The 18,959-nt window shown below is 42.1% G+C and overlaps 1 protein-coding gene across 1 annotated transcript in view; it reads left to right on the top strand.

Moving 5' to 3' along the window:
• Window positions 1–18,959, top strand: part of LOC142139907 (membrane-bound glycerophospholipid O-acyltransferase 1-like) — a 43,245-nt gene that overhangs the window by 8,448 nt on the left and 15,838 nt on the right. Inside the window, exons 3-4 of the mRNA XM_075197770.1 lie at window positions 6,815–6,892; window positions 12,102–12,291. Coding sequence (XP_075053871.1) covers window positions 6,815–6,892; window positions 12,102–12,291 — 268 coding nt within the window. The remainder of the gene's footprint in view (window positions 1–6,814; window positions 6,893–12,101; window positions 12,292–18,959) is intronic.

The raw sequence follows: 18,959 nt of genomic DNA, 5'->3' as shown, positions 1-18,959 counted from the left end.
AGTTATTTAAAAAAATACCAAAAACTAATTTAATTTTTTTTTAATTACCACAAAATTTGCACAAAACTAATCCTGTAGTATAAGCCCATTGGTACTGCAATATTACCAAGTTCACACATTCAGCAGTAAAAGTCCAGTGGTACTGCAATATTACAAAGTTCACACATTCTGCAGTATCAGTCCAGTGGTGCTGTGTTCTGTGCTCTGTCCTGCTGAGTTCCGTAGTGCTGCTGGGTCCTGTGCTGTGTCCTGTTCAGTCCAGTGGTGCTGTGTCCTGTGCTCTGTGCTTCTAAGGGCATAGTTATTTCCCCATTATTCCCAAGTTTTTAAAAAATAAAAAAAAAGTTATAAAAAAGAATAAAATAAAAAATTTAAAAAAAAAAGTAATTATAACCAAATTTGCAAAACCAATCCAGCAGTATAAGTCCATTGGTACTGCAATATTATTAAGTTCACACATTCTGCAGTATCTTGTGCTACATATAATGGAGACCAAAAATTTGGAGGATAAAGTAGGGAAAGATCAAGACCCACTTCCTCCTAATGCTGAAGCTGCTGCCACTAGTCATGACATAGACGATGAAATGCCATCAACGTCGTCTTCCAAGCCTGATGCCCAATCTCGTAGTACCGGGCATGTAAAATCCAAAAAGCCCAAGTTAAGAAAAAGTAGCAAAAAGAGAAACTTAAAATCATCTGAGAAGAAACGTAAAGTTGCCAATATGCCATTTACGACACGGAGTGGCAAGGAACGGCTTAGGCCCTGGCCCGTGTTCATAACTAGTGGTTCAGCTTCACCCACGGATCTTATCCTTCCTCCTCCTCCCCCCCCCCTACAAAAAATTGAAGAGAGTTATGCTGTCAGCAACAAAACAGCAAACAACTCTGCCTTCTAAAGAGAAATTATCACAAATCCTCAAGGCGAGTCCAAGGGTGTTGGTGGTTGTCAAGCCTGACCTTCCCATCACTGTACGGGAAGAGGTGGTTCGGGAGGAGCCTATTGATGATGTAGCTGGCGCTGTGGAGGAACTTGATGATGAGGATGGTGATGGGGTTATTGTAAATGAGGCACCAGGGGGGGAAAACAGCTGATGTCCATGGGATGAAAAAGCCCATCGTCATGCCTGGTCAGAAGACCAAAAAATGCACCTCTTCGGTCTGGAGTTAATTTTATCCAAATCCAGACAACCAATGTATGGCCAATGTAGCTTATGTAAAGCTCAAATAAGCAGGGGTAAGGATCTTGCCCACCTAGGAACATCCTCCCTTATACGTCACCTGAATAACCTTCATAGTTCAGTGGTTAGTTCAGGAACTGGGGCTAGGACCGTCATCGGTACAGGGACACCTAAATCCCGTGGTCCAGTTGGATACACACCAGCAACACCCTCCTCGTCAACTTCCTCCACAATCTCCATCAGATTCAGTCCTGCAGCCCAAGTCAGCAGCCAGACTGAGTCCTCCTCAATACGGGATTCATCCGAGGAATCCTGCAGCGGTACGCCTACTACTGCCACTGCTGCTGTTGCTGCTGTTAGTCGGTCATCTTCCCAGAGGGGAAGTCGTAAGACCGCTAAGTCTTTCACAAAACAATTGACCGTCCAACAGTCGTTTGCCATGACCACAAAATACGATAGTAGTCACCCTATTGCAAAGCGTATAACTGCGGCTGTAACTGCAATGTTGGTGTTAGACATGCGCCCGGTGTCCGCCATCAGTGGAGTGGGATTTAGAGGGTTGATGGAGGTATTGTGTCTCCGGTACCAAATCCCGTCGAGATTCCACTTCACTAGGCAGTCGATACCAAAAATGTACAGAGAAGTACAATCAAGTGTCCTCAGTGCTCTAAAAAATGCGGTTGTACCCACTGTCCACTTAACCACGGACATGTGGACAAGTGGTTCTGGGCAAACAAAGGACTATATGACTGTGACAGCCCACTGGGTAGATGCATCCCCTTCCGCAGCAACAGCAACAGCTGCATCAGTAGCAGCATCTACAAAATGGCTGCTCGTGCAAAGGCAGGCAACATTGTGTATTACAGGCTTTAATAAGAGGCACAACGCTGACAACATATTAGAGAAACTGAGGGAAATTATCTCCCAGTGGCTTACCCCACTTAGACTCTCATGGGGATTTGTGGTGTCAGACAATGGCAGTAACATTGTGCGGGCATTAAATATGGGCAATTTCCAGCACATCCCATGTTTTGCCCACACCATTAATTTGGTGGTGCAGCATTACCTCAAGAGGGATAGGGGTGTGCAGGAGATGCTTGCGGTGGCGCGCAAAATTGCTGGACACTTTCGGCATTCAGCCAGTGCCTACCGCAGACTAGAGGCACATCAAAAAAGCATGAACCTGCCCTGCCATCACCTCAAACAAGAGGTTGTGACGCGCTGGAACTCCACCCTCTATATGCTGCAGAGGATGGAGGAGCAGCAAAAGGCCATTCAGGCCTACACAGCCACCTACGACATAGGCAAAGGAGTGGGGATGCGCCTCAGTCAAGCGCAGTGGAGACTGATTTCCGTGTTGTGCAAGGTTCTGCAGCCATTTGAACTTGCCACACGAGAAGTCAGTTCCGACACTGCCAGCTTGAGTCAGGTCATTCCCCTGATCAGGCTGTTGCAGAAACAGCTGGAGAAAGTGAGGGAGGAGCTGGTAAGCCATTGCGATTACACCAAGCATGTAGCTCTTGTGGATGTAGCCCTTCGTATGCTTTGCCAGGATCAGAGGGTGGTCACTCTTTTAAAGTCAGAGGAATACATTCTGGCCACCGTGCTCGATCCTCGGTTTAAAGCGTATGTTGTGTCTCTGTTTCCGGCGGACACAAGTCTACAGCGGTGCAATGACCTGCTGGTCAGGAGATTGTCCTCTGAAGAGGACCGTGACATGCCAACAGCTCCACCCTCATTTTCTTCCACATCTATGGCTGCGAGGAAAAAGCTCAGTTTTCCCAAAAGAGGCGCTGGCGGGGATGCTGATAACATCTGGTCCGGACTGAAGGACCTGCCAACCATTGCAGACATGTCTACTCTCGCTGCATTGGATGCTGTCACAATAGAAAAAATTGTGGATGATTACTTTGCTGACACCATCCAAGTAGACATGTCAGACAGTCCATATTTTTACTGGCAGGAAAAAAAGGCAGTTTGGAAGTCCCTGTACAAACTGGCTCTATTTTACCTGAGTTGTCCCCCCTCCAGTGTGTACTCGGAAAGAGTTTTTAGTGCAGCGGGGAACCTGGTCAGTGAGCGGCGAAGGAGGTTGCTTCCTCATAACGTTGAAAAAATTATGTTTATAAAAATGAATAATCAATTCCTCAATGAAGTACAGCACTGCTCTCCAGATAGTACAGAGGGACCTGTGGTTGTGGAGTCCAGTGGGGACGAATTGATAATGTGTGATGAGGAGGAAGTACACACTGTAGGGGGAGAGGAATCAGAGGTTGAGGATGAGGACGACATCTTGCCTCAGTAGAGCCTGTTTAGTCTGTACAGGGAGAGATGAATAGCTTTTTTGGTGTGGGGGCCCAAACAAACCAATCATTTCAGCCAAAGTTGTTTGGTAGGCCCTGTCGCTGAAATGATTGGTTTGGTAAAGTGTGCATGTCCTATTTCAACAACATAAGGGTGGGTGTGAGGGCCCAAGGACAATTCCATCTTGGAACTTTTTTTTTTGCATTATATGACCAATCAACAGTCGTTTGCCATGTTCAAAAAGTAAAACCAAATTTAAACAAATTCAAGAAATTAAACCAAAAGTAAAATGCCCTGTCATAATTTAAAACAAGAGGTATTGACGTGCTCTAAAACTACTGTATTGTTGTTTATATTTTATAAACACTACACTTGAAAGCTTGAGTCTTTCAATGAAAAAGTAACTGTCCATTACACGAATATTTGCAACAGGGACAATTTTAGGGTTAAGAAAGTCAACTAATAACACTTCGACGCTGTCTGTCTTTATAAACACTACACTTGGAAGTTGGAGGAGGTATTGTGGCCCCGGCACCAAATTTACTACCGGGGCCACTCCACTGTGCAGTCCATATTTAGGTGTATAAGATATTAAACAACGGTGACAGTTGATGCCCAATTTTTTAATTATATTGTTGGCGCTGTAAAAAATTGTGTTCCGTGCACACCACGCTACGCAGTCCATACCCTTTTTTGGTGGAATTCTGACCCGTGGAGGGTTTTTTAATTATATTGTGGCCTCGGTACCAAATTGTGTACCGGGGCCACCACACTACGCAGTCAAGATAGATAGATGCGTATCATAGATAAAGTACATTCAGTGGTGTGGGGCAAATTGAAAAATATTCAAAATGCACTGACATTATCAAAAACAAGAGTTTTTCACACGCTGAAACTCCAACATGTATATGATGGAGAGGATGGAGGAGCAGCCGTATGTGCAGTGTAATGCAGACCTGTTGAAGGTTTTTTTATATATTTTATTGTGGTGCCCAGTGCCCACTACTCTACGCAGTCCAGATACTATTTTTGGGTGTAATTCTGACCTGTTGAAGGTTTTCTATATATTATATTGTGGTGGCCAGTGGCCAGTCCTCTACGCAGTCCAGATACTATTTTTGGGTGTAATTCTGACCTGTTGAATGTTTTCTATATATTATATTGTGGTGGCCAGTGGCCAGTCCTCTATGCAGTCCAGATACTATTTTTGGGTGTAATTCAGACCTGTTTAAGGTTTTCTATATATTTTTTATTGTGGTGCCCAGTGCCCACTACTCTACGCAGTCCAGATGCTATTTTTGGGTGTAATTCTGACCTGTTGAAGGTTTTCTATATATTATATTGTGGTGGCCAGTGGCCAGTCCTCTAGGCAGTCCAGATACTATTTTTGGGTGTAATGCAGACCTGTTGAAGGTTTTCTATATATTTTTTATTGTGGTGCCCAGTGCCCACTACTCTACGCAGTCCAGATACTATTTTTGGGTGTAATTCAGACCTGTTGAAGGTTTTCTATATATTATATTGTGGTGGCCAGTGGCCAGTCCTCTACGCAGTCCAGATACTATTTTTGGGTGTAATTCAGACCAGTTGATGGGTTTTTAATTGTATTGTGGGGAACACTCCTCTACGCAGTCCAGAAAGATACCTCGTTGCAACGTTTTGTACTAAAAAAAAATAATTATTGTGAGGTGTTAGGTGTTCAGAATAGCCTTTAAATTAGTGGAAATTATTGTTATTGAATGTTATTGAGGTTAATAATAGCGTAGGATTGAAAATAAGCCCAAAAACTTGATTTTTACACTTTTTATTTTTTTTTTCAAAAAAAATCTGAATCCAAAACCTTAAATCCGAACCAAAACGTTTCGGCAGGTGTTTTGCAAAACATCGAGAAAATCCGGATCCAAAACACAAAACACGAGACCTCAAAAGTCGCCGGTGCACATCCCTAAAATAAAGGGCACCTGTTTAGCACGGTTATACATGCTTTTGCTGCCCGTTCATTCGTGGAGGGGAGGGGTATCCAGAGAACTGGAGACCCCCCCCCTGCGTGTGCGCCTGGCTGTGGAAAGGCTTTCAGGTCATAATGCACAAGCAGTCAAATGGTACACCAAAATTCATAGTGGATTCTTCTTGGTACCTAGCACTCACAGGTTACATTAAACAAAAACAGGTAGTCTGACAGGGACATAGCAGATTGAAGCTGCCAGGCTCAGGAGAGCATATAGCTTCCTCTAGAATCAAGCTCCTGATACAGTTATAGGGGCATATTTAATAAAGCACGATAGTGCTTTTAACCAGTCATTAAGGTCCCACAGTGTCCTCCGCAAATTTATTAAGGGGGCATCGCAGCAGATATCATGGATATCTGCTGCTTTGCATTCCTCTTCGTTTTTGGGAGCAGTCACCATTCAACAGAATGGTGACTGCTCCTGCCTGCAATCTAACAAGTCCCGAAAAAACATTTTTGTGTACATCATCCTAATTGAAGAAATCTCCGAAGAGCAGAGCTGGACAGCGCATGTGTGGAGGGATCACATGATCCCTCCCCGTCACTCAGCGCGCTCTCTCTGCAACTATCGTTGCAGAGACAGAGAGGGGATCTGTGTACTGGACATGCGCAATTGAAGAGTGAAGAGAAGACCCGAAGACAGCGCTTCCGAAGAGGGGGGTAAGTATGATTTTTTTTATCACTGAAACAGCAGTTTTTCGGAACTGCTGTTTCTGTGCAGGGCTCTACATAAATGTGAGAAGTAGTTCAATCCTTATCATTGCGATAAGGATTGAAAACTACTTTTCACTTTATGTGAATATTGATAAATGTGCCCCATAATCAGTCAGCTGGACCAACTTCACTTCTGACTTTAAAGCACAGGGTTTGACCTTTTGAGTACATGCCACACACAGTCTAAACATGCCAATCTGCCAGTGTGTCTTGCCAGGGCCACCAATACAAATTATATGTCCCCTGACAAACTTTGACTCTGGGCATACTGATCCTTGACAGATGAGCTTATTTACTGCCAAAACTTCAAACGTTCAAGGTTCAATAATATGTACTCTATGACTCTATGAGCTGCATGCAGCGTTATGGTTAATATCAAAGATTCAGAGTTTTCTTGGCTTTGTCCACCTGACTCTCATTGTAGGTGAAATGTGCATACCTAGGTTTTTTTCCCTCCCAGTTACGTTAAAATTTAAAATTACTGTCACTCATGAGCAGAACAATGGCAGTTTGTGCTCTTCTACTATTTAATCAATTTCTTCTTGACTGAAATATATGAAGCCCTCACTAGATGAATGTAACCATATTTAAATTTTTCTATACTTTTCAGGCTCACCGTATTTCTTATAGGAGAGGTCATCCTGTGCTATCTCATGCTTCTTATGGTTGACCCCAGAAGAATTCATATGTAAGTTTAAAGGGATTTATGGGGGCTGATTGTTTAACCTGTTGAGCACTTACTGCTATCATCAAAATTGTGTATAATTAATATTTATTGGGGAATTTTCAACTGCCGGCGATGTGGTATGCGAACATCGTGCCACGCATAATGCTGGCAATTGCGATAGAATTCTCCTTTTCCCAATACCTCTATGGGGTGCAAGGAAAATCGAGCGGAGATTTCTGTCAAATCTCCGCTCGTAGAAATGTCTCGCGGACATTTCTGAGACACTTCATGTCTAATTGAATTTACCCCAATGTGTCTTCACATTATAGTTTGCATCTTTTTTCTTTAGATTTTGCACAAAAGTCTCTATGTTGCCATTTTATGATTGCAGATGTTATTGTTTCAATGTTGTAAAAATACAAGTGCCTGTATTATCAAAATTACTATAGTTTAGGATATTGCTAGTCTTTTTAAATTGATTTCATTTCCAATATTTGATATGGGGGGAGGGTAGTTTGGTTACAGAGGGAGATGGCAGCATGAAAAATAAGCTCTGGGGAAACCCGTTCTCTCTGACAGTTATCATTATCACCAAGAAGCACCATACCTGAGATCAAGTGCCTGTATGAGAGGATTTAACACATTCCGCTCTTCAGGAAAATATTGAACCCTTGTACATTGCTGCCTACAGCTTGAGGCCACACTCAGGGGAGGGCTGGCAAATTTCAGCCCGAGGGGCAAGACTCACACTCAGCAGCCTATTTTAATGGAAAAAATTGCAGGTGGCCCAGTGACCCAGCCCAAGGTAGCCCATTATAGGACCAGTCCGGGGGGCAGTTGCCCCCCTGCCCATGGCTTCACCTCAGTCACATAACATATAAATATTACACACACACACACACACACACACACACACACACACTCTGTCTATCATGCCACACTTTCGAAACTTATTGTTTTTAGTTTAAAAAAAAATTCAAATACTTTTTATTGAAAGCATTGTAAGCGTTACAGACAAAGGTTACAGAAATACAGTAGTATTTACAGGCTAACAGCCAAAAAACACAAGACAGTCTGTAACAGAGAACAAAATGTATGAGCACAGACAGGAACTTGCGATGCAGATTTCATCAATATACAAGGTGGGGGGAGGGGGGGAGATGTATATGAAGGTAGATAGGAACGACAGCATCACCTGCACCTTCCCAACAGTGGTGGATCAGTGTTGATAGAGAATAAGTCGAATAAAGTGCCTGATACACTTGAAACCTTCTTACCAGAGCAGGAGCAAGTCTTCTACACAACTCTGCTAGATCATGTCCAAAATCCTCCCTTTTTACTCCAATCAACTAATTATTTCCGATGAATCTCTCAATCACAACACACCATTTGACCCTCACAAACTTTTTTCAAACAAAGTTGCGTACACTTTTTAAAAGATTCTCTTTTTTGTATTCAACTCCGCATGACCACCTTTAATCTACAAAAAACGCATAGTCTCTTGGTGTGCTAAGCATTTAATCATTGCACATATCTATGTAATGATCTTTGCACTTTATTGCTGTGTTTATGTTGTGGTAACCCTGTAATATCCCCAGCTTCCATCTAGTACTATGTAAAAGTGATACATTTCTAATAATGGTTATTTGTTACAAAAACAGTTCCTCTCAGCACTCTAATTCAAATGCCTTTGCCACATATGTCAGATATAATCAATGGTTAATGTACACAAAACCCTATTACAGCACCCAAGACGGATGATTAAGGTACTCCAAGTCCCATTGCAGCATCTGGAATGGAAGGCAAGAATTGTTAAATAGCTCAGACCTCCTTTCCAGCACCCAGAATGGATAACTAAGGTGCCCAGAGCCCTATTATCGCACCCGGATTTATTGGCTAAGGTACTCAGAGCCTTGTTGCCACAGCCAGAATGGATGATTAATGTACTCAGAGATCCATTCCAGTCCCCAGAATGGGTAGCTAAGCTACTCAGAGCTATTCCATAACCAGAATGAATGGTTAAGGTATTAGCAGACCTATGCAGACATGCAAAATGGTTGGTTAAGTAGTTCAGACTCTCGTTCCGGCATCTGGAATGGATGGCTAAGGTGATCAGAACCCCATTACGGCACCTGGAATCATTGCCTGAGGTACTCAGAGTTATCCCAATATTTATACTCTGCTTCAATAAACACCCTGTACCCCACATTTGCGTAAGCAAATTGAATCAGCTCTCATAGACTCACACCTTCTAATGTAGCAGTTCTCCTTGCTCTGGATGTTATGAGCCTAACATTTAGGGAAATGATATTAAGTGGCGTTTTAGGTGCCACTTTTACACCATATAACAAAGTTTCACCTATATGAAAAGGCACAGCTCCCACAAATTTCACCACTTCTTCTACGAAACATAAACCCATGAAGTTGCATTCCGAAAGGGTACACGGTGGGGCTCTCAGGACCTGAGATAGTATCCATCATTTCATCTCTATGAGCCGAGAAGATGTTCTCTACCACAACTGGCTCTGACACATCAAACATGTATTTTATTTTTGTTGCAGTGTTCTATCTCTTTAATGAAAGGGAGGGGACTGGTACAAAATCACTTCTTCTCCCGTTGTTCACTTTTCTTTCCATGCAATGTTGCAAGAGCCAGTCAAATCTCTGTGGCACTAGCAAGGCTTGCAGAGCTCACAAGTTCTGTGATAAATTGGCTTGTTGGAAGAAAATGTGCCTCAAGATGCAGGGGGCACAGCCAGGCTGATAACAATATATCCCCCATTACCATCCATCTGCGGCTGCTTCTCCACAGTTCCCCTTTCATTTATAACAAAATCCACATAAGTGTAGAGAAGTGAAGGAGTACTATGATACCATACAGAAAACAAGCAGGCTGCCTTCTACCTTAGCTGTTTTGTATAAGTCCAGCCACACAGCCGAAATCCCAGTAGATGTAAAGTCCTGGATACAAAAGATCTCTTCCTTTCTCACTCCAGTTCCTCCAAAATGTGTTTAACCATTAGGTGAGTCCATTTGGCCCCCTCTCTTCCTCTTCCATATGAAGTTATCACTTCAGCCTATCACTTACCTCCAGTACACATCCAGGCAAATATCCAGATAATGAAGACTTAAGTTTGCTAGCATAACCCCTCACTGTGTCCGTCTTGCCAGACTCCAGGCATATGTTTTTTTTTTTATCTGGCCCCAGTCCTCATCCTTCTTCTCTGGGGTCCTGGAGTAGAGGCCCCCAGGCACCCTCAGGGCTGGATCATGCTTCAGGTGCCGCTTCTCAGTTGGCTGGCTCATATGTCAGTTGCCGGCTGTCTCCATCTTCGGACCCATTCCAGCGGTGGCTCCACAATGTTTGTAGATACCAGCTCACACAATAGGTCTCCCAAGAAGAGCTTAATCACTGGGGTTGATGAGAATAATGAAGGCATTGTTTTAGAGTTAACTCTTTCATTTCTGGTCTGCAGATGATCGCCCTTCTGCTGACTGGTACTTCCAAAAGACTCTGGCCGCTCTTCTGACTGCATTGTCCCTCTACCTATAGTGGATGGAGCTGGTACTTAGTGCACCTATGGCGTAGGCTACGCTTGGTTCGATCTTGGCAGGATTGCTCTTTGCCAGGGTGGCTACGGCTCTTTTACAGACTTAGTACTGTGCTGCATGAGAACACATTTTAAACACACATTACTCAGTACATGAATGTACAGTTAACATTGGAGGCGATATTTGAAGGATAGTACCCACTTACCTTGAACCTGGAGATCTGGGGAAACAAAAGAAGTAAGAATTTATCCTGACCATAGTCCAAACTTTGTGACAAATGAGGCGCATCCATGATGGGTTAAAACTAACACCTCATTTTGTCATACTTCCATCATCCTGGAGACATGGAAACACAGAGCCACTGATTCCCCCCTCATTCTCCTAGGGGCATCACCAAAGGAATAACTCCCAAATGCCTCCTGACCAAGACAAAGCTGTGACATTAGATCTTATCCAAATGGCCAAGAGTAGTAGTAGCAGCAAGGCAAGATCACAGGTCCAAACTACAATATATAGGCAAGGGAAAAGGGAAGTTGCTGGGTCAAAATAGCTCAGTGGTTCCTCTGATTGGCTATTGATTAGGAACTGGTGAAGTACATTGAGAAATTAGAAATCTCTGCAAATAGTCTCTAAAGAACTGTAATTCAAAGAATAACTGTCTCAGTAGCAGATAAGCCAGGCAACGGACCAGAAACTATAAAATCAGGGTTCAGGGCCATAACCGGTTCAGTTCCTGAGGGGGGATGTTTTGATCAGGAATACCAACTGGACCCAAGTGAGGAAGTGAATGAAATTTTAGTTGATTCAAAAAGCTTACAATTTGAGTGGCCCTTTTGGTCAGAATGGATTTCCATTGGGAACACCTGTGTATATTAAAGTAACTCAGCTGGCTCATATTGTTTCTTTTATTTCCATTTTTCATAGTTGGGTGCCATTTATGTTAAATTTTGCAGTTCAGCAGTGTATTTTATGCACATATCATATTTGTACTCTTGTATGCTTCTGTTTATAAATGCACAACATTATGTATTTGCCCTTGTTATAAACCAAGTACATATTAAAAAAAGTTTTTTGATATACAACACTTATAGTAGAACTACAAACACCAGCATGCCCTGACTTCGAGGGTTTGCTGGGAGCTGTATTGTCGCATAAAAAATACTGTTAAAAAAAACACACACACTGTAAAAAAATATACGACTGAACCCCAGGTAAATAATTTTTTGAGACTGAGATTTACTAAGGATATAACACCCAAAATGGAATTTTTAGCATATTCTAGCCCCAGTGGATGTCCCTATTGTCACATGCACAGCTCATTGTAGATCTCTCACACCATCTTCAACAGCAGTTCCAGTACAACAGATAGCCCTGCCAGCTGCACAGCTTGGCTGAAGACATTAAAACACGTAACTGGCTGTGCCCAACTATACACAATTTTGTACAAGACCAACTCTTTACCTGACACACCAGTCCAGGATTGGTCCAGACCAAGTACACCCAGTTCCCTCTGGACAGGGGTTTGCATTCACCCTTATCCTGCACAAACATGTTTAATACTCTGGTTATGTCCTCAAAGGAGCGGTAAAAATAATACAACTGGGCTGAATATAGTTAACAGTATTTGCACAGTTAAGCCCAAACTGCATATTTTAAAGAAATCATATAAAAGTTGATTTATACTTATTATTATTATTATATCATTTATTTCACACACATATTCTTCCATTCTGTCTAGGTCTCCCCCTGGAATTCTTCCATATTTCAGTTACATGCTTGGATTTTTAGGACTTCTTGCTGGTCCACTCTGTTCCTTCAATGACTACCAAATATTTATACATGGAGAGGAGAAAAAAAGAAACCCAAATGTGAGTAGAACAGCGTGGGGACTGGTGGAAAGCAACATGAGCTTAATTTTCATTGTACAGTATGGAAAGGTCTGTGGTGGCTGCCTTCTGTGTCCTCTAACAGTGGAGACAGGAGTGATTTTCAGAGGGATCATAAAGGGTTGACATCCTGGTAATAATTTATACATAAACTAGTATGTTTCATATCAAAATTTCACAGTATGTAGAAAAACTGCTGTATATTTTATAGGTATATATTTCTGAAATTGCAAGTCCTATACCCGCATAATAAGAAACTGGTTCAAAGGCATTAAAGGAGGACCATACTGCCACTCGAAAAAAACTGTTTTAATTAAGTCCATGAATGACTTTGAAAATGGACCTTCTGGAAGTTCACGTCAATGTAAATCCTTAGGCCCTTGACCCTACTAAACATGTTCTACACTGTTCCTCTGAGTTTTGAGGATCTGGAAATAAATAAGGTTGGTAGATATCTTGACTGACATGGAAAGCTAAAAACTATTTTAGAGTGGAAAGAATCCTTATATGTCAGACATTCTCTCTCCTGATGGTAAGATAAGCAAAGCTCAGAAATGTGAGGAGGCTGGATCTTAGAAATTTTTCTTACAGAGGTTACAGTTAAAAGGAAAGTGATCCTCAGAGAAAATACCTCCAGATAGGGCTCAATAAGTTCCCGAAGAACATGGTGGGTCCCAAAGCCTCATACGCACTGTGGAGCGTCTGCTTTTTTTTTGTAAAGTCAATATTCAGCTAATACAAATTATGTTGATGGAGGTTGAATTTCTATAAAGGCATATTGGTCAGAATTAATTATGGAGGAGTTTACTCAACTCAATATAGTGGCTGATATAATTAGTAGAGGCTATTATCTTTCCCTGGCATTTGGGATTCACCTTGAGAAGCAGCTTCATTACAAATGTCAAATGGGACTGTAACTTTATATATTTGTGTTGAATCAAGGAAAATAAATGTGAAAATATGTTTTTTTGCCCTTCAGTGTTTGGATAAAGACCTTCCTGCAGGAGACAATGCATTTGTTTTAAAGATGAGCGGGCTCGGATTTCGCTAATCCGAGCCCACCCGAACAGTGCGGATCCAACGGGATCCGAGCACTGTTCGGGTACTTCCGGCCGCCCAAGGAATCCAAAACGAGGCTATGACATCCAAGTCTCGCGTCGGATCTCGCGAGACTCGGATGTTATAAATGCCCCGCTCACGACCGCCATCTTCATTCTCCCTGTGGGTAGTGTAGAGGGAGGTTGTTGAGAGATAGTGATACTGTGCTATGTCCTGCTGATTATTTTAGTAAAGTGTGCTCTGTCCTGCTGATTATTTTAGTAAAGTGTGCTCTGTCCTGCTGATTATTTTACTAAAGTGGTGCTTTGTCCTGCTGAGTCCAGTAGTACTTTGGCCAGTGCTTTGTCCTGCTGATTCCAGTGGTGCTTTGGCCAGTGTCTGTCCTGCTGAGTCCAGTGGTGCTTTTGTCCTGTATTTTTTTCTGCTAAGTCCATAGTAATTTGATAATTATCCCAAAATCTTAAAAAAAAAATTTTAAAAAAAATTATAAAAAATATTATAGAGCAATATATTATTGCAGTCCCAAAAAATAGGTACTGCAATCTACATTACTACGTTCACTGTTTCTGCAGTCCCAAAAAATAGGAACTCCAATCTGTATTACTACGTTCACTGTTTCTGCAGTCCCAAAAAATAGGAACTGCAATCTATATTACTACGTTCACTGTTTAAGCAGTCCAAAAAATACGAACTGCAATCTATATTACTACGTTCACTGTTTAAGCAGTCCAAAAAATACGAACTGCAATCTATATTACTACGTTCACTGTTTAAGCAGTCCAAAAAATACGAACTGCAATCTATATTACTACGTTCACTGTTTCTGCAGTCCAAAAAAATAGGAACTGCAATCAATATTACTACGTTCACTGTTTCTGCAGTCCCAAAGTGTGTGTGGTTTAGGGGTACGCTCTCTTGTGCTGCATATAATGGAGTACAAAAATTTGGAGGATAAAGTAGGGAAAGATCAAGACCCACTTCCTCCTAATGCTGAAGCTGCTGCCACTAGTCATGACATAGACGATGAAATGCCATCAACGTCGTCTGCCAAGGGCGATGCCCAATCTCCTAGTAGAGGGCATGTAAAATCCAAAAAGCCAAAGTTCACTACAATTAGTAAAAAAAGAAAATTCAAATCATCAGAGGAGAAACGTAAACTTGCCAATATGCCATTTACGACACGGAGTGCCAAGGAACGGCTTAGGCCCTGGCCCGTGTTCATGACTAGTGGTTCAGCTTCACCCAAGGATCTAAGCCCTCCTCCTCCCCACCCCTCTAAAAAATTTAAGAGACTTAAGCTGTCATCAACAACACAGCAGACAACTCTGCCTTCTAGAGAGATGTCATCACAAATCCCCAAGGCGAGTCCAAGGGTGTTGGTGATTGCGTGGAAGAGGTGGCTCCTTCCACCATTTGCAGCATGCCCTCTGCATATGCTGGAAGGATCACCCACAGTCCAGTTACAGATTTGGCTAATGAAGGTGTGAATGTTGTACACCGGGAGGAGGATATTGATGTAGCTGGCGCTGAGGAGGAACTTGACGAGTAGGATGCTGATGTGGTTATCATAAATGAGCCACCAGGGGGGGAAACAGTTGTTGTCCATGGGATGAAAAAGCCTATCGTCATGCCTGGTCAGAAGACCAAAAAATCCACCTCATCTGTCTGGAGTTATTTTTATCCCAATCCGGACAACAAATGTATGGCCATATGTAGCTTATGTAAAGCTCAAATAAGCAGGGGTAAGGATCTTGGCCACCTAGGGACATCCTCCCTTATACGTCACCTGAAGAACCTTCATAATTCAGTGTTTAGTTCAGGACCTGTGGGTAGGACCGTCAGCAGTCCAGGGACACCTAAATCCCTTGGTCCTGTTGGATACACACCACCAACACCCTCCTCGTCAAGTTCCTCCACGATCTCCATCAGATTTAGTCCTGCAGGCCATGTCACCAGCCAGACTAAGTCCTCTTCAATACGGGATTCATCCGAGGAATCCTGCAGCGGTACGCCTACTACTGCCGCTGCTGCTGTTGCTGCTGGTAGTCGGTCATCTTCCCAGAGAGGAAGTCGCAAGAACGCTACGTCTTTCACCAAACAATTGACCGTCCAACAGTCGTTTGCCATGACCACAAAGTACGACAGTAGTCACTCTATTGCAAAGCGGATAACTGCGGCTGTAACAGCTATGTTGGTGTTAGACGTGCGTCCGGTGTCCGCCATCAGTGGAGTGGGATTTAGACGGTTGATGGAGGTATTGTTTCCCCGGTACCAAATTGGGTACCGGGGCCACTCCACTACGCAGTCCAGAAATCTTAGTATCAGATATTAAACTACGTTCACTGTTCCTGCTACATCAAAAAAGCATGAACATGCCCTGCCATCAACAAAAACAAGAGGTAGTGAGGCGCTTGAACTCCACCCTCTATATGCTACAGAGGATGGAGGAGCAGAAAAAGGCCATTCAAGCCTACACAGCCACCTACGATGGGCCACGTGTTTGTGCCGCCGACTTGTGTCGCTTTGCTTAGACATCCAGCTACCTCGGTGCAACCTTTTGGACTAAAAACAATATTGTGAGGTGTGAGGTGTTCACAATAGACTGGAAATTAGTGGAAATTAATGTTATTGAGGTTAATAATAGTGTAGGAGTGAAAAAAAAAACCCGAAATATGGATTTTAGCACTTTTTCTGCTTTCTTAAAAAAAAATCAGAACCCAAAATCAGAACCAAAACCTTTTGTGGGGTGTTTTGGCAAAACAAATCAGAACCCATAACCTCAAGCTAATCAGAACCCAAAACCCAAAACCCAAAACACCAAAAGTGCCTGGTGCACACCCTTAATTTGTTTGCAAATTGCAGGCAATATTTAGTCCTCAGTGGTCCCTTCTGACCCCTTTCCTCTCTTATCCTAGATGTTCTACTGCCCTCTAAAGAAATGACTGATAATAACGTTAAGTACTTACCGGTAGTACAAGTTGGAAGGGGAATGGTGTAAATGGAGGTGGTTGCAGGATGTTTCTTAGCACACACACAGGAGAATATTTTATTGGAAAAGTAAAAAAAAAACAATGGTGATGCTTCCGATGGACTGTTTAACTGCATTTTGTAGTGTGAAATCTCACAGAATTAACAGAAAACCTTTCTTTACAAATATTTATATAAATGTATTTACTGATTTATGAGAATGCATTAAAAATGGGGTTGTTGTGCCTTTAACAACTTGAGGAATCATTTTTGGATATGCTTCTCCTACAATTCAAAGGTTAATGAATCTAATCCAGGAGCTTTTTTGTTCAAAAACTAGGTAATGGCAACATATTCAACAGTTAGTGAGGAGTCAAGGAACTTTGAGGCAAGTGCATCTCTGCCAGATATAGCTTGGTTTCCTGTTGTGTACAAGAGGTAGGGGGAAGTGTAGAGGAACCTGCAGTACTCAAACATCTCATTACTATAATTAGAGATTGTTCACTGACCCCTGTGTTCTGGTTTTAGTTTTGGATCTGGACCAGCTACGAGTTTTGGTTTTGGTTTTGGCAAAACCGCCCTTGCGTGTTTTGGTTTTGGTTTTGGATACCTATTTTTTCCTAAAATTCCTATTTCTTTTTGCTAAATTCACATAATTTTGCTTTTTTTTCCTCCTACATTATTATTAACATCAATAACACTATTTTTAAGTCATTTGCAGTCAATTTTGACAAGCTCACAGGTCACAATATTATTTTTATACACTTTCAGACAAAGACTGCAGCGACCTGGCTGGATACTAAGCGACAGAGCAATGACTCAAACACTTGGCAGTTCATAGCACATCTAGGAAACATTTGCACACAGCAGTTGCAGAAAGGAAAAGTGGTGCAAGATGGAATTGTCCCTATATCATGAAATCAGTTATGGTTCATTTGATCGCTCAACCCGTTCCTTGGATAGCTGTGATAATGCTACAGCTAATACATAGCGATGAGCGCTGACCCCCCGGGATGCCTGCTTTTATCAGACCCAGTCCAATCCAGGGTGCCAGACAATGCACTAAAAAGAGCCATTGTAATTCACAGTAAAAAAGCAAGTTCACCACTGAGCTTTGAATCAGCCCCAATTCCCAAACAATCATAATATAGTTATGTACCTTTGACGTAAAGTGCAGATTACAAACACTACAAATATCTATTTAGACATCCATGCTTACATTACTGTGGCTTTACAAACGCTACAAATGACTAGATAACTGTTGTCAGGATTTGGGTAAAAATAATTCCACACATAAGGGGTGGATTTTTTGGTGTTATGCCCAGACATGACAATGGCCTTCTTCTTATCACGTGCAAGAACTGCTTCCACTGGTGCAGGACTTACACAAGCAACATCATCCTCATCAACATCCTCATTAGCGCCCTTATCAGCTACACAAATATCCCCCTCATCCTGTTGCAATTCCAAAGTGGCATCCTCAATTTGTGTATCACCGGCTACACTTGGGCTGTTCATGTACACATCTGCAGAAATGCTGAAAGGGGCCTTCTTTATTGGTACACTATCAGACAGGTCATGATTACACATAGCACTCGTGGATAGACTCTCCTCAGGGATTTATGTCATTTCTGAATCAGAACATACATTTTCCTCTAATGCCTAACTGTTTTCTTCCAGCTCGGCTTTTACTCGTACAAGTATTTAGACACAACTTTTGGAGTCCGAATGACAAGGTCTTGCTTGGTCATGACTTACAAGAAGATGCCTCAGTGACAGTTGCAGAACTAGCACTCATAGACAAAGGCGAAGGCCTCATTCTTTCCTTGCCACTGTGTGTGTAGAATGGCATGTTGGCAATTTTATTTTTTTCTGCAGATAACTTTGCCTGGATTAGAGGTCTTTTTTTCTTGACCAAGGTAAAATGTGTTTTTTACATTTTTGTTTCCCTGACTTAAAAACACTATGCACTTTAACATAAGGCTTTAGCAGATGACATAGAGGGATTACTATCATCATGACTGGTGCCAGCAGCTGCTTGGTGCTCCTGGTCTTCTCCTGTACTGCTGTGAATCCATTTTGATGACACAGTACAATGTGACTGCAGATTAAGAACAACACTGCCAGCCCTATTATTTCTATTTCAGCAATGACAATTGAAAATGGAGCTCTCCTATTTGTGTTTGACCTATATAACACAGTTCAATGTGACTGTAGATTTAGAAGACCAAGCCTGCCAGCCCTATTATTTCTATTTCAGCAATGACAATTAGCAATGGAGCTCTCCTCTTTGTGTTTGACCTATATAACACAGTTCAATGTGACTGCAGATTTAAAAGACCAAGCCTGCCTGACCTATTATTTCTATTTCAGCAATGACAATTATCAATGGACTAATGGAGATATCCTCTTTGTATGTTACCTATATAACACAGTACAATGTGACTGCAGATTTAAAAGACCAAGCCTGCCTGACCTATTATTTATATTTCAGCAATGACAATTATCAATGGACTAATGGAGAGCTCCTCTTTGTATGTTACCTATATAACACAGTACAATGGAGCTCTCCTGAATGTCAATGGAGACTTTGAAGAACACTGCTACCCCTTCTCTTTCTTTTT

Source organism: Mixophyes fleayi, chromosome 2 (assembly GCF_038048845.1).
Source record: "Mixophyes fleayi isolate aMixFle1 chromosome 2, aMixFle1.hap1, whole genome shotgun sequence".
In the NCBI taxonomy this organism is placed as follows: Eukaryota; Metazoa; Chordata; class Amphibia; order Anura; family Limnodynastidae; genus Mixophyes; species Mixophyes fleayi.
This window is presented reverse-complemented; position numbering and strand designations above follow the sequence as displayed.